The sequence below is a fragment of the Anser brachyrhynchus genome, assembly GCF_964034855.1.
Source record: "Anser brachyrhynchus genome assembly, chromosome: 17".
NCBI classification, from domain to species: domain Eukaryota; kingdom Metazoa; phylum Chordata; class Aves; order Anseriformes; family Anatidae; genus Anser; species Anser brachyrhynchus.
In genome coordinates this window covers 15,738,203-15,752,096 of record NC_137710.1, presented here as the reverse complement: position 1 = coordinate 15,752,096, position 13,894 = coordinate 15,738,203, and the positions used below count along the sequence as shown (strand labels likewise).

Here is a 13,894-nt window from a genome sequence, read left to right as displayed (position 1 = left end):
GAACAAGAAAACAGCACAGCCATGCTTTAATCATTGCCGTTCTCTGGCAAATCCAGTGTCTGGCAGAGCCGCGGCCCAGCCAGCTCCCAGTGGCCATCCAGACCTCCCCTGCCCACAGCACAGCTCTGGCCCCACGCAAGTCCCCGCAGCGTTGGGACAGCACAGGGATGTGGCCTGGCAGCTCCTGCCCCCCTGGATGTGTGCCCCAGGGCCAGCACTGCTGCAAGAAGCTGAGACCGAGAGCCTGGGGAGCTGTGGCTCTGCTCAGCCCAGCAGGATGGGGCAAGAGCCTAGGCCTGCCCCAGGTGAGCAGGCAGCAGGGACCCCCTTCTGCCCCAGCCACCTCTGACTGCCACCTCTGCTAGTCACTTCAGCCTCTGCTGAGTCTTCTGCAGAGCTGGCGCCTGGCAGAATCTGCAGGACCTTCTGGCCCAGGGAGGGCTGGGGAAAGCTGAGCCACCCTGTGGGCCTTGTACATGTGCCATGGAGCTGGTGGCCAAATCTCCATGTTCACTGCTTGGAGGGCAAAACACCAGGACAATATTCACCAAGGCTGGGGGGCAGGGAAGGGCTGGCAGGGGAGCACCAGCATCTGCTGTGAGGTAAAGATCTGCTTGCCCTGGGCTCTCAGTGCTGGGACAGCAGGGGGATGTCCCTTGGGGCACTGCCAGCTGGGGCAGCCCTACAGTAGTGGCCTCCCAAAGGAGGATATGGTTCAAACAGCAACAAGAGAACATTGCCTCCCCAGGCAAAGGCCTCAGGGGGGAAAAACAGCAACAAGGAGGTTAGTGGGTTAGTGGTTACACACAAAGGCACAAGAGCCCCATCCCCAGGCACCAGCTGAGCCAAGCACTGCAGCTGGATCCTGCGGGTCTGGGGAGGGTCAGGGGTTGGGGCTGAAGATGGTGCCCGCAAAGAGTCGTCGCTTGAACTCCCTCCAGAGTAGATCCCGCTCCTGGTTCGCTCTCTGCATGAAGCCCCTGTTCTCCTGGGCTCGGCGGGACAGGTAGGGCAGCACCTCATCCACTGGGCCATAGGGCACATACTTGTAGACAGGAAAACCGGCCTGACCTGGAGGAAGAGAGGGGGATCTTGGAAGTGCCCCAAAGAGCCTCCAAGGCACTGTGGGCGCTGCTGTGACAGCTCTTGCTCCCAGAAAAGGGGCAGGGACATGGGGATGGATGCTCCAAGGTGCCCAGACCATTCCAGGGCCGGGGGCACAGGGATGTGACCATGTGCCAACTCAGAACCCTGGCACTGCATGGAAGAGTCAGGGCCAGCCCACCGCAGCAGGGCTGGAGGACAGGATTGAGCAATCGGGAGGGAAGCCTGGGAGCATCTCCTGCCAGACATGGAGGAGCCTGCCCAGGCAGGGGGGGCAGCAGCCTGTCCCACCCGCTGCTCAGCACAGGGAGCTTGGGAAGGTGCTGGTGGGGGGGGAGAGCGCTGAGGTCACCGGCAGCCCTGGGAATGCCGGCAGCCAGGGCTGGGCCAATTCAAGAAGCATTCAACCAGAAACATCAAGTTAACACATTTTTCCAGCATGACCAGAAGAGGCTGCAGACACACAGCCAAGCCCTGCTTACTGGGGGAACTCCAGGACAGAGCAGCATCCGTGCTGGACAACTGCCCGGTCTGCCTCATGCTGCTCTCCTGGCCTCGGGTCCCTGCTCCGGAGACTGGGATGGGGAGGGGGATCAGCCCTGACCAGCGAGTGCCTGTGTCTGGGCCTGTCTGCGGGGAACGAGGGTCACAAAGAAGCAGGGAAAGTCACCTCAGGTGTCAGGGAATATGCGAGAAGCCCTAGGCTGGAGCTGGGAACCAAGGCCCCACCCTGGCTCCACGCCGGGTGCCAGAGCTGCTGGTGTGGTGGCAGTGCAGGAGCACAGCTGCCCAGAGAAGGGGCCCTGGTACAGGACAAAGGTCTGGGCAAGGGCATGTGGCTGACAGGGGGACCTGCCACCACCAGTCTTGCCTCAGCTGAGCCAGTCCACATAGCAAAGAGCTCTGGCTCCCACCACACCAGCATCTACCAGCAGCCCCATTTCAGCTCATGGCCTGAGGGAGGAATTCCCCTGTCCTGCCACCACGGTCTCACCAGACACTCACTGGACTCCACCTCAAAAGTCCTCATCTATACCCTCCCTCTCCATAACCCTATGCAGCTGTCCCAGTATTGACACAGCCAGGGAAGAGGACTAATCCATCCCACCATAGCACAGCTCTTCTGGTTACCCTTTCATGAAGGAGCTTCGAAACCTGTCGGTCTCCCCCACACACACTCCCTGTGGCACCTAGTGTTTCCCAGGTCAGGGCACCTTCCTCTGCCAGTGCCATCCTCTCCTGGGCTTCACCACTTCTGCCCAGGCAACAAGAAACCATCTTCAGCCTTGTGACAGCCCACAGCCCTGCTTCACTGGCCCTTCAGACCCCACAGCAGGTCAAAGAGACCTCAGGGTAAGCGTGGGACAGAAGCACGTCTGCCATGTCCCCCCTGCTCCCAGGTACTGGAGCTTCAGCACTCACCCAGGGGGAAGGTGATCTGGTCACACATGCCCAGCAGCTGCCCAAAGCAGACCTTCTTCTCCGAAGGATGGATCCCAAGCTCTATCATCCTGCAAGCCAAACCTTGGTGTTAGGAAAGAGCAGAGACAGTGCTGCCACCGCATGCCCCACATCCCACTTGATCCCCATTGATCACCCAACACAGAGCAAGGCACTGACCCCTCCTCACCAGTCCCCACCTCTGCAAGGTGAATTTGATCGTGTCCTCGTTGTGAGATGCCACCATCACACTGGCTTTCTGGCTGTGCTTGATCTCCTCCAGGATATAGTCTAGGCACCTGCAGGGAAGTATGGTGTCATGTGGGGAGGGTGTCCAAGCCCAAGCCTGGTGAGGAGGGAGGCGGGAGTGTGGCTGGGGCAGGTCCCTACCTGTGGTACATCTCATTGGTCTTCTCGTAAGTGGGGTTGATGGGATCCTCATAGCCAAACTTTGCTGCTCTCTCCCGCTCCTGCTCCATGTAGGCGCCGCGGACCAGCTTGGTGCTGAAGTGCCAGCCCTCCCGGCGTGACAGCTCCACGTCCACAGTCACATTGTTGTAAGCCTCCTGGGAGGAGGTGGCAGAGACAGCGTAGGGTCATCACATCAGTGCCATGAGCCAGCCCCAGAATCACACCAAATGGACCAGAGCATCACCAAGGTGCTCATCCAGCTGCTCCAGCAGGTCCCTTCCCTGCTGTGCACGCCAGAGCCTGCACAGCTTCTGCCAGCCCTCACCTTCAGGTAGCACTGGTAGGTGTTGAAGATGATTGCCCGCTCCCTGTTGAACCGCCGCTGCATCTCCAGGGTGAGGTGGCTGATGGCTGGCTGGAAGTAGCTCTGCTCTGCGTCCACCATCAGCCTCACGCCCGTCTCCGTGGCTCTCTGGTGGGTGAATGATGCAGGGTTGGCTGCTGGCGCCACCTGCCACATGCCCCCCCTCCACAGTGGCACCCAGTCCCAGCTTCCTCAGACCTTGGCAAGGATGTCCATCCGCTGCAGCATCCGTTTCATCTGCTGATCCTCCTCCTCAGTGAAGTGTGAGAACAGAGGCTCGAGCTGCCTGGTCTGAAGTGAGAAGAGCCCGTTCACCAGCTTGCCTGGGGAGCAGCACTACAGGAGCTGCCCATGGGAGACAAATGCCCTGGGAAGCCCACCCCCAGTCCTTCTGCAAACTCAGCATCTCCCGACCACTGCAACATGCAGGCTGCCTGCTCCAACAGCCATGCAGAGCCTGGGGACAGCAGACACACACCCCGTGCCCCCCAAATGCCCCTCCAGCCAGCACAGATGCTCCTGTTTGTCCCCCCCACCAGCTTCTCGGCACTGGCTACAGCTGACAGACCTGCACAAAAGAGGCAAAGGGTGGTGGCCAAAGGCAAAGAGAGCAAACTCCCAAGAGGGAAGCGTCCATGCAGCACCCAAACTTGGAGCAACAGCTGGAGACCAGCACAGGGAACAGGGACAGGCTGCCTCACACTGGCAGTGCCCCCGCTGTGGAGCTGGTCAGGGGGCAGAGCCTGGCCAAAGTGTGCACCCACCTTCATGTTGGGGATGAGCAGCAGCTTGGAGAGCTTGGTGCGGCTGTCGATCAGGCTGTTCCAGGCCAGCAGGTCCACGGTGCTGTAAGCAGGAAGCCAGGTCCATGCTGGTGACTTGGAGGGGTCTCTACCATCTCCCAGTCTCACCAGCAAACCAGCTGCATAGCCTGCTGCACATGGCACCCCAACCCGTCTTGTCACCTCCAACAAAAAACCCTCTGCCTTCAGAGCCCCTGGTTTCTGCACCAGGCCAGCGCTGGTCTTTGAAGAATTCCCCTTGCTGTTGCCCAGCTGTCACAGGGACATGGTGAGGCTGGACCAGGTCCCCCAGTGTCCCCACCCCACAACACCCTGCAGCTCACGGACAGCTTACCCGCTCACACCCAGGTTCTCGCCTGTCAACCAGTGCTGGCTCTCTGCCTTGGTCGCAATGCCGAGCTTGGCCAGGGCCTCCTGCCACCAAGAGGAGCGTCAGTGCCGAGGAGATGTCAGACCCCATCAGGGGCATCACAGGGTTGCTCCAAGGACCTCTGGGGCCACCTCCAGCAGCACACCCCCAATGGTTAGGCTCCCCCCAGCAGCACAGCCTCATCCCTTGGATATCAGCCCACTCACCTGCAGCTTCTCCACCTCCAGCTTCATCTCCAGTGCTGTCCGCCCACCCTGGCCCTGCTCCACAGCCATTTGGTGGAAGAACCACCGCCACTTCACCAGCACCTCCGAGAACTGCAGCTGTAGGGGCAGAACTCTGGGTGAGCTGCACAGGCTGGAGCCCAGGCAGCTCGGAGCCTTCTGCGATGCCAAGACGCTGAGGGATCATGCCCAGCCCCACAGGCAGACCCTGACGCTACAGCAGAGAAAATCTCTGGGCAAGAAGTGGCCAAGCCTAATACTGACCACCCATGCCCTCGTGTTGGGACCTCTTCACATGCTCCCAGGGGTTGAAGCTGTCACCCAGGTGGTCAGACACAGAGGGGACAGCCTGTTGCTGCCTCCTCCCCACCTCTGCCACAAGTAGAGTGCTGCTGCACAAGGCGGACACCCCAGAGCACCCACCCCTGCAGATACAACATCCGCAGCCCTGGCTCTGGCCCACCTTGCCCTAGTCACAGCCCTGGCACCGAGGGGCACTCACCAGGAACTGAGGCCTGCCCAGCGCTGTCAGCTTGATGGCTGAGAAGCCGTCCTCTGAGCTGCCACCTGGAGAGAGCCACCATGGCACAGCTGGCCAGGACACCAGGGCAGGAGGGGATGCAGGTGTCCCTGGAGTCCCCAGGTACTGCGGGACTGTGAGGACACACCAAAGACTTACTTGAGGCATCGATGCAGCGGAGGAAAGTCTCCATGTGCTGATCACATTTGGCCTCATCAGCATAGAAATACGTGCGGGCGCTGGTGACTCCATTGCGGTGACTCCCAGATCCACGATGGGCATGGTACTGCTTTTCCCTCTGCTCTGCTCCTGGGGTGGAAGAGGCCAGAGATAGGCCATGTAGCCCCTGTGTTGCCTCCAGTCCTGCCAGCCTCCCTGGGAAGATCCTTCCATGGGCTCAGGGGAGAAGGAATCTGCCTTGGACCTCACAAGAGCCCACAAAGACCCCAATATGCCCTCCCTGCTCTGTTGACTGAGCAGGAGCTCAGCCTTTGCTGAGAAGTGGGGCTGGCTGAGAACCTCAATATTCCTCCTTCAGCTCGTGTAGGAGCTGGGCCCTTCCCCCACGCCAGGCCCATGGTGCCTGGGCCGGCTGGATGCTCTGGCAGGTGCTATCTCCTGTGAGCAGGAGAGGCTGGGTCACTCACCTCCTGTCTCCTTCTCGGCTGCAGAGGTGCAGGAGCTAAGAAGAGAAACAGGGAAGATAAGGGCCAGGTCAGCAACCCCTTGCAGCCCCACGCTGGTGGCCAGGGCAGCTCCAAGGCTCCCCTGCTGCCAGCCTGGTGCTGGACTCTGCTCTTCCCTTGCCATCCCATCGCCAATGGATCAAATGCTGCTCAGCATAAGCTCTGTTGGCAGCTCAGTTGCCCGAAATCCTCTCATGGAAAACAATCGGGTTTCAGCATCCAGGCAAGTGTTACCTGGGGACCCTGAGGAGCACAGGGAGGATGCCCTGATCCTGGGTCCAGAGCTGCTCTCAGCACACCCAAGCTAGCTGTGGTTGAGGACACCCACCCCATGAAAAGGACAAAGTCAGCACTGGTGCTCCATCTCCATGGCCCTCACCACAGAGGAGCACCAAACCTCATCCGAACACCTCCCATCTCACAGGCACCAGTGACCAGACCACAAAACGAGGAGCTCTTACAGACCAGGTTGCATCAAGCCATAGAACCCCTGCTGCAGCTCAGCTGTCCTGCTCCTCTGCCCCTTGGCGTTAGTCAACAGCTTACAAACACGGCCTCAGCTTTGGCTCCAGCCAACCTCGGATGTAATTTCAAGCCCAAGCTCTTTGCCACAGAGATAAAGGGCTCTGACAGCCCATGCTAGCGCCGGCCAAGTCATGAGTTCCTCCTGGAGCTCAGGCAGCTAAGCTTCCTCTCTGACACCCTAAATCCAGCCTGCAGACAGCGGTCTTGCTGAGGAACCCTGCCAGCCCCTGGAAGGCAGCACAGAGCTGTCTTCTCCCAGGAGATCTCTGCCTTGTGTAAACCCGGAGTCACTGCCCCCAAATTGGCCATGCCCTACAGAGCCCCACGGGGAAGCGTGCTGCGAGTCGAGCCAGGGGGCTTCCACAGGGAAGCGGGGACACGTGTTCACCCACGTGGAAACCCTGTGACAGGGATTAGGAGTTGCTGGAAGCACAAACAAACAGAGACAAAGCCTTTCCGTCCGGCTGGAGGCTCCCTGGAGCAGCTTTGCATTGCTCACAGTGCAGCAAAGCCTCATGTGAGCCAGGGCAGACGCAGCCAGAGCTCATGGTGAGCTGTGGGCACCACGCTGCAACCTGTTGTGTCCTCAGTCTCTGCTCCATGACCGTGCTGCCCCTAGGATGACAGGTCAAGAAACTTGCTGCCCCTGAATATGAAGGGTGATAGAAGGAAAGGAGAGGAGACATCATGTGCTGAGGGATGGGATGTGGTAGCAAAGCCCCTGAGAGCTGCGAGATCCCCTTGAAGCAGGCAGGACAGCTCTGAAGCTCCGAGCACACCTCAATCTGGCATCTGAGGTGCTGGGGACAAGTAGCAGGAACAAAGCTCTCCTGACCTATGCAACTTAATTAGCAGAAAACACTCTCGAGTTTGGAGTGTTTTGTATTCCTAAGGACAAACACACCCTTTCCAGCAGCATTCCTGCTGCATGACTGCATCGAGCCCTTCACCCCCGAGGGGGGCATTCAAAACAGTGCCATGGTGCTCATTTTATTGTTCTGCATCAAACAAAATAAAGGAAGCTCCTTCCAGCTGAAGAAATAGCTCTTCCTGGATATCATCTGCGTTCTTTGCAATATTAGTCTTGGCTAGTGAAGCCATTCCTACAAGAAGCAAATGCCACTTAACCCAGCAGAAGTCAGCTAATACCTGGCCACAAGCCTCCCAGAGCAGGAAGCATCTCTGAGCACAGCCTGAATGCTTTTGGCAGGCTGCAGCTGGAAAGGAGCCATTTCTAAGATCTGCCTAGGACCTGGGAGCTCACACTTGCCCAGACAAGCACGCTGGTGCCACCATGCACGAGCCACGTACTGTGGAGCCCAGCACAAACCAGGCCCTGCGTGTGCTACAAAGCAGGTGATGAAGAAAGCTCCAGTGGGATGCAGTTCACCTCGGCCTCAGCCGCAAGCAAATGTGACTTTCAACTTTAGAAGGTCCCAAGACCAAATCTGAAGAAAAGTGTGAAAGCAAGACCATGCAATCCTGCTTTAACAAGGAAGAATCAATACAGTAGCACAGGGAAAACCTGCCTGCTGGATTGCTGCGCACAGGTAAAGTGGCTGACACGGGAGACTTGGGCTTTCAGTAAGTTTTTGATCAGGCTCAAGTAAGTTGTCTCAAGAAAAGCACAAAAGTTCCCCGTGTCAGAAATAAGTAGGTGATAATCCATTTCACCCTGGAGGTTACCAGGAGGGTGCCACGAGCCCAGCCTATTTGCTTTGCTCATCAGCAGGAGTTGGGTCTGGCAGAAGCGATGAGTTGTTCCTCAATTACCACACGAAAGGCAAGTCTCATGGTTACAGGAAGCCCACACTCAAACTACTGGTGATGGCTAAAACCACGTAGGTAGGAATCAAGCAAAGCACTTGGCAGAAGAGAGTCGTCCAAGCTTGCCCCATACGCAAGTTGCCAGCAAACAGTAGCAGGACTGACGCAGCACCTCCCTGCACAGCATCAGTTCAAATCCTCAGGTGAAGCAGAAAGCACCCTGTGCCCCCCGGGGACCCACAGCACACCCTGGCACAGCACCCGGCACCAGCACTGGGAGGTGGAGGAGAAGGGGATGAGGTGTTTTGGGGTGGCTCATTGGCCAGGCTGGTTCATAATCTCGTGCTGGGGCAGACATCAGCGGTCCACACAAGGAATCTCTAGAGGAAGCAAAGTCTAAGCATGGTGGGGTGCTGCAGACACTCGGGGAGTCCAGAAGCATTCAGGGAGCCTCTGCTGCAGGGGCAGGAGGGTCCCTGCCCACACTAGCCCAGCCGCAGCCCAGCTCCTGGTGCAGGTGGCTGTGGGCCAGCAATGGACTGGAGGCTTCAAAGGGACCATGACCAGCACTATGATGGGAGGGGGGGCTCTTCCTTTCTTCCCATGGGAAGCAAAGTCCCTGCCCAACTGCCCTGCCCACCCGTGCCCTACTGGGGGCTGCACCCCATCCCAAAGCCCACGGGAGCAGAGCAGCATCAGGCCGTGCTGCCTGCAGGGGACCTTTCTCCAGCTGCGTCACCATGAGCTGGCTGCAGCTCTGGTACTTGCGCCTTGAGCACAGGGCCAAGGACACCCGTGACAAGCTGGCGGAGCGCTGGATGCCAGCCCAGGCGGTGCAGGACCCAGCCTGTGCGAGGCATGCAGGGGCACAGGCTCAGCTGGTGCCCGCCCCCCGCCCCCCGCCGTTCCCAGCTGGAAAACCGGTCGCAAGGAGCAGCCGCAGCCTGTTGCTGGGGGAGCGAGGCATTTCCACTCGGTTACCTCCAGCGTGCTGCGGAGGAGCAGGCTGCGCAGGAGCTCTGCCTCAGCAAACAGCAGATGGCATCAGGAGGCCAGAAACCTGCTGGCGGTATCTGGTTCGTGCTGGAAAAGCCCCGAAGCACCCAGATGCGGGAAGAAAGCAGCTCCCGCGGCCGACAGCTCCAGCCCCGCACCTCCGAGCAGAGCAACAACTTCGGCACCGACCAGGGCGCGGCCCTCCGGTGCCACCAGCACCCTGCGACGACGCCCCGGGCTGACCTCCTGCACGGCATTTTTCCCCCTTGGCCCTTTGCTCGAACAAATCCCGCGGGGGCTCGGGCACGGTGACACCGCGGCGTGCGGCAGCCAGGCCTTGGCAGAGCCTCCCGTGCGGGATGCACCGGCGGCAGCACCCCCGGGGCCGGCAGCACCCCCGGGGCCGGCAGCACCCCCGGGGCCGGCACAGCCCAGCCGCGGCTGGCCAAGCGCCAGCGCCCCGCAGCAGGCAGGCAGCGGCCGCTCCCCGATAACGGCGCCGGGCGGCGGCGGGGCGATAAGGGTCGGGGGGGGGGGGGGGCGGGGGGGGGGGCAGCGCCCGTCGGGGGAAGGGGCCCCCGTCGGGAGGCGGGGCCGTGACGCACGCGGTCCCCGCGCCGCAGCCAATGGGGGCGGGGGGATGGGCGCGCTCAGCCAATAGCGGCGCGGCCAAGACCCGCGCCCGCCGCCGCCGCCCGCCGCCGCCGCCCCGGTCCCCGCGCTCACGGCAGCGGCTGGCGCCCGGCCGGCGCGGGGCCCAGGTCCTCCTCCACGCTGTAGTCCAGCACGGCGCCCACGCCGAAGGCCCGGTTCCGGCGGATGAGCGGCTTGATGGCCTCCTGGTCCTCCCCGGCCACGAACTGCCCGTAGAAGGTCATCTTCATCAGCCGCTCGAACAGCGCCCGGCCCAGCACCCGCCGGCCGAGCTGCAGCAGCTGCGGAACACGGACACGGCACCCTCAGCGCCGGGCTCCGGCCCGGCACCGACACCCCCCCACCCCCCCACCCCAACGGGACCCCCCGGGCCGGCTCCGGCATCCCCGCGGCGGGCCCGGCACCCACCTCCCGGTTGTGCTCCACCAGCGGCCCCACGGCGCACAGCCCCAGCACCAGCAGCCCCCGCAGCAGCTCGGCGCTGCTCTTGCTGCGGAACGCCTCCCGGGAATCCCCGAAATCCACGGCGGGCGCCGGAGGCACCGGCCGGGGCCGGGGACCTGGACCGGGACCCCTGCCCCTGCCCCTACCCGCGGCCGGCGGCGGCGGGGCGGCCCCGGGCACGGAGCGCGGGGCGCCCCGGGGGGCGGCGGTGGCGCAGAGAGCCCGCACGGCGCTCCGCGGAACCATGGCCCGGCGGTGCCGCCCGCCCGCCCCGCCGCCTTAAGTACCGCCCGCCCGGCGCCGCCCCGCCGGGCTCCCGCCGGCAACGGGGCTGCGGGGCCGCCGCTCCGCCCCGCGTTCCGGCCCGCAGCCCGGGGGGAGCCGTGCAGGGACAGGGATGGCCCGAAGGGAGCCGCGTCCCCTTGGAGCAGCCCTGGAAGGGTCGGGGTGTGGGGGGTCGGGGGGGTGAAGGGAACCGTGTGCCTTTGGAGGGGAGCCCCGGAGGGATGTGCAAGGACGGCGGTGGCCGGAGGCGACGGCCGGGTGGGGCCCCGTCCCTTCGGGAGCAGCCTCGGGAGAGCGGTGCGGGGCCCAAGGGAGCCGCAATGGGTCCCTGTCCCCTCGCAGCCATCCGTGGGCAGCCTGTGGTGTGCCCAGCCCACGGAGCCTCCTCCGCAGGGACGACCTGGGGTGGGATCTCAGAGCTGGGGTACCGGTCGCGGGGCGGATGTCATCGCAACCCCCCCCCATGGCTTACTCCTCCTGGTCTGCGTGTGAACGGTTTGGGGGTCTCAGCCGAGCCCCAGTTCGCCGGGTCAGGGTGCTGGGGTTTTCAGTCGGCCCTGCGCAGCCGGGTGCCGTTCCCGCAGGGAGCGCGGTGGCGGGGCTCTGGGGGGTGCCCGGTCCCCGCACCCCGCCGCTCCCGGGGACCGGACGGCGGGCACCGTTGCCCGGCGGCGAGCACATCCCCTCTCTCCGCCCGCTCCGCCAGCCCCCGTTGTGCCGCGGAGGACCCCGCAGGCCCGCACGGAACCGAGGCGTCTCCTCCCGGCTCCCCGGTGACGCCTCGTGCCCGGCGATGCTCCCGGCAGCCGCCGCCCGCGGGGTTTGCTCGGGTGGGGACCCTCGGAGGGCGCGGGGCTCGGGGGGCTCCTGCGGCTTTGGTGCAGGACTTGGCTTTTGCAAAACGAGCCCCGGTCACCGAGAGCTGAACGCTGCCTGGCCCCATCTGGGTGAGGTGTTGCCACCACAGGGCCGGCGGTACAGGCAGAATTAATTGCAGCAAATGGTTTTTCCTCCACAGCCCAGCACTGGCATTGCTGTAATTAACAACGAAACCGTGGAGGTTCCTTGAGCTCCTTCACAAGGTTTCCTTTTGGGATGTCCCGTTCCTCCCAAGTGTCGGGCAGAGAAAGGGCCCAGAGCCAGGTAATGGCATTGCCCTCAGCAGAGCTGGGTAAAACGTTAGTTGTGAAAAAGCACCCATTTCCTTCAAAATATTTCCTGCTTTGCATTAACTCTTTCATGCCCCAGAGTGAAATAATTCATTTGAAGCTTCTTGCTGCCACAAGCTTTCTGATGTGAAATCTCAGGTTTGAGTTGCTAGAGAATCTTTAGTCTCAGATCTGGACACAAAGACAAAATAAATAATAAAAAAAAAGGCAACCTAGTGGTCTTTGTATCAAGACAGCTACAGCATGCTGCTCACAAAGCAGAGGGGCTGGCTCCCTGAGTGGGCTGCACTGCCTGGGCTGCCCTGACGACGGCGGGGAAACCACCGAGGGATGCTCGCAGACGCTGTGGGTGCCATGTCAAGCCCTTGTGGGTCACACAGGCCACTGTCCTGGTGTCCCACCACGTCCAGGCAGATGCTGCTGGTGCGGGGGGGCAGCGTGGTGGCTGCAGCCAGCCTGTCACTCCGCTGCCAGCACTGTGCTGGGGTGAGTCTCTTGCTAATGGCCCGAGAAGCCATAAGAGGTAAAGAAACAAATCTGAATGCAAGACCAATAGGCGAAAAGGGGATTTAGCAGCACTTTGGAAAGGGGGAGGACACGGCATACATATTTCATGGGCCTGTGGTTGGCAGAGAGGCATTTTGACACAACGAAAATAACAGATGGCAACAAGGTACAACAGCCGCTCACCGCACCTGGGAGGGAGATTTGTGAGATGAAAATTGCTGCTCCTGTGTTTTGGCAGAGATGGGCATGGGTGCGCTCTGCTCCCAGGGGCTTTGCTGCACAGGGGCCATTTGGTCCGGCTCTGCGGCTGGAGGCACGGCTGAGTGGGACCTCACAGAACCACGGGGAGCAGGGAGAAGTCCTGCACGGGGAGAGAGCACCAGGCACCAGGACAGGCTGGGGGTGCCCAGCTGGAAAGCAGCTCTGCAGAAATGGACCTGGGGGTCCTGGTGGAGACAAAGTTGAATGCAAGCCAGCAACTTCGGCAAAAATGGCCAGTGTTGTCCTGGGCTGCATCAGGAGGAGTGTTGCCAGAAGGTCAAGGTGATCTTTCCCCTCTGCTCAGCTCTGGTGAGGCCTCACCTTGGGGTGCTGGGTCCAGTTCTGGGGCCCCCAGTACAGGAGAGACCTGGGCACACTGGAGAGAGCCCTTTGATGGCCACCAAGGTGCTGAAGGGCCTGGAGCATCTTCTCTGTGAGGAGAGGCTGAGAGAGATGGGACTGCTCAGCCTGGAGAAGAGGAGACTCAAGAGGAGGCCATCAATGTCTGTAACTACCTGGAAGAAGGCTGCAAAGAGGATGGAGCCAGGCTCTTTTCAGTGACACCCAGCACCAGGACAAGAGGCAATGGGCACAAACTGAAACCCAGGAGGCTCCCCCTGTCCACCAGGAAGCACGTCTGTACTGTGCGGGTGTTGGAGCCCTAGCAGAGGTTGCCTGGAGAAGTGCTGGAGTCTCTGTCTTTGGAGATCTTCAAAAGCCACCTGGACATGGTCCTGGGCAACCTGCTCTGGGTGGCCCTACGTGGAGCAGGTGGACCCAGAGTCCTTTCCAGCCTCAACCATTCTGTGATTCTGTCATCCTGTGATACGGCTGCAGTATCGCTGGGGTGCAGGATCCAGCCCTTGGCTCTGGGGCTATGGCAGTTCTGCCCCATCCTAGGCACCAGGGACCAGCCCCTGCAGTCCCGTAGCTCTGCCAGCCCCTGAGCCCTGCCCGCTCATGCAGACCTTGCTGTGCTGCGCACCCTGCGCTCCAGCACCCGTCCTCTGTGGTTTCCCTGGAGAATGCTGATTCAGATCCTTCTCTGTTGGGTATTCCTCACACTGTCCATACGCTTGCCTCATGCCCAGCATCAGTGCTACCCAAACACTTCCAGTCCGGGGCCAGGAGCTGGCAGGAAGGGGGGGGGAACATCTCTGACACCACATCAGGAGGCAGGCAGGGGTGTGAGGGCAGCACAGACCCTTCGCTGGCACCTGGCTGTGCTGCTGACGTGCCCTGTGGGGTGGGATGTGGTTGGTTGTTTTTCCTCATGAGAGGCTTAGTCTTCTGCTGTGCCACACGTCAGGGAGACCCACAGACCCACAGCAATGGGGATAAAGCTCCTGTGGGGTGTGCAGAAA

The 13,894-nt window shown here is 61.5% G+C and overlaps 1 protein-coding gene across 2 annotated transcripts; it reads right to left on the bottom strand.

The window, feature by feature from the left end:
- Positions 1-8: 8 nt before the first annotated feature.
- PRODH (proline dehydrogenase 1) lies at positions 9-10,584 on the bottom strand. Of its 2 annotated transcripts, XM_080558927.1 has the most exons (14): positions 10,273-10,584; positions 9,937-10,145; positions 5,884-5,918; positions 5,396-5,545; positions 5,219-5,283; positions 4,699-4,815; positions 4,457-4,536; positions 4,084-4,165; positions 3,518-3,610; positions 3,281-3,427; positions 2,935-3,110; positions 2,745-2,843; positions 2,527-2,615; positions 9-1,071 (listed from the first exon to the last, which is right to left on the bottom strand). In XM_080558927.1, the coding sequence occupies exons 1-14, from the start codon at positions 10,552-10,554 to the stop codon at positions 884-886; spliced, it is 1,812 nt and encodes a 603-aa protein (XP_080415053.1). In that variant the 5' UTR covers positions 10,555-10,584; the 3' UTR covers positions 9-883. The 2 variants fall into 2 exon arrangements, with proteins under 2 accessions (XP_080415053.1, XP_080415054.1); XM_080558928.1 differs by lacking the exons at positions 9,937-10,145; positions 10,273-10,584 and adding an exon at positions 9,196-9,888.
- Positions 10,585-13,894: the final 3,310 nt, after the last annotated feature.

Excerpts from the sequence above, each read along its gene's own strand:
- PRODH (XM_080558927.1), bottom strand. The coding sequence starts at position 10,554 with ATGGTTCCGCGGAGCGCCGTGCGGGCTCTCTGCGCCACCGCCGCCCCC. Across the intron at positions 2,616-2,744 it reads ATCAAATTCACCTTGCAGAG|GATGATAGAGCTTGGGATCC; the intron begins GTGGGGACTGGT and ends TTTGGCTTGCAG. Across the intron at positions 1,072-2,526 it reads CCAGATCACCTTCCCCCTGG|GTCAGGCCGGTTTTCCTGTC; the intron begins GTGAGTGCTGAA and ends CTCTTCCTCCAG.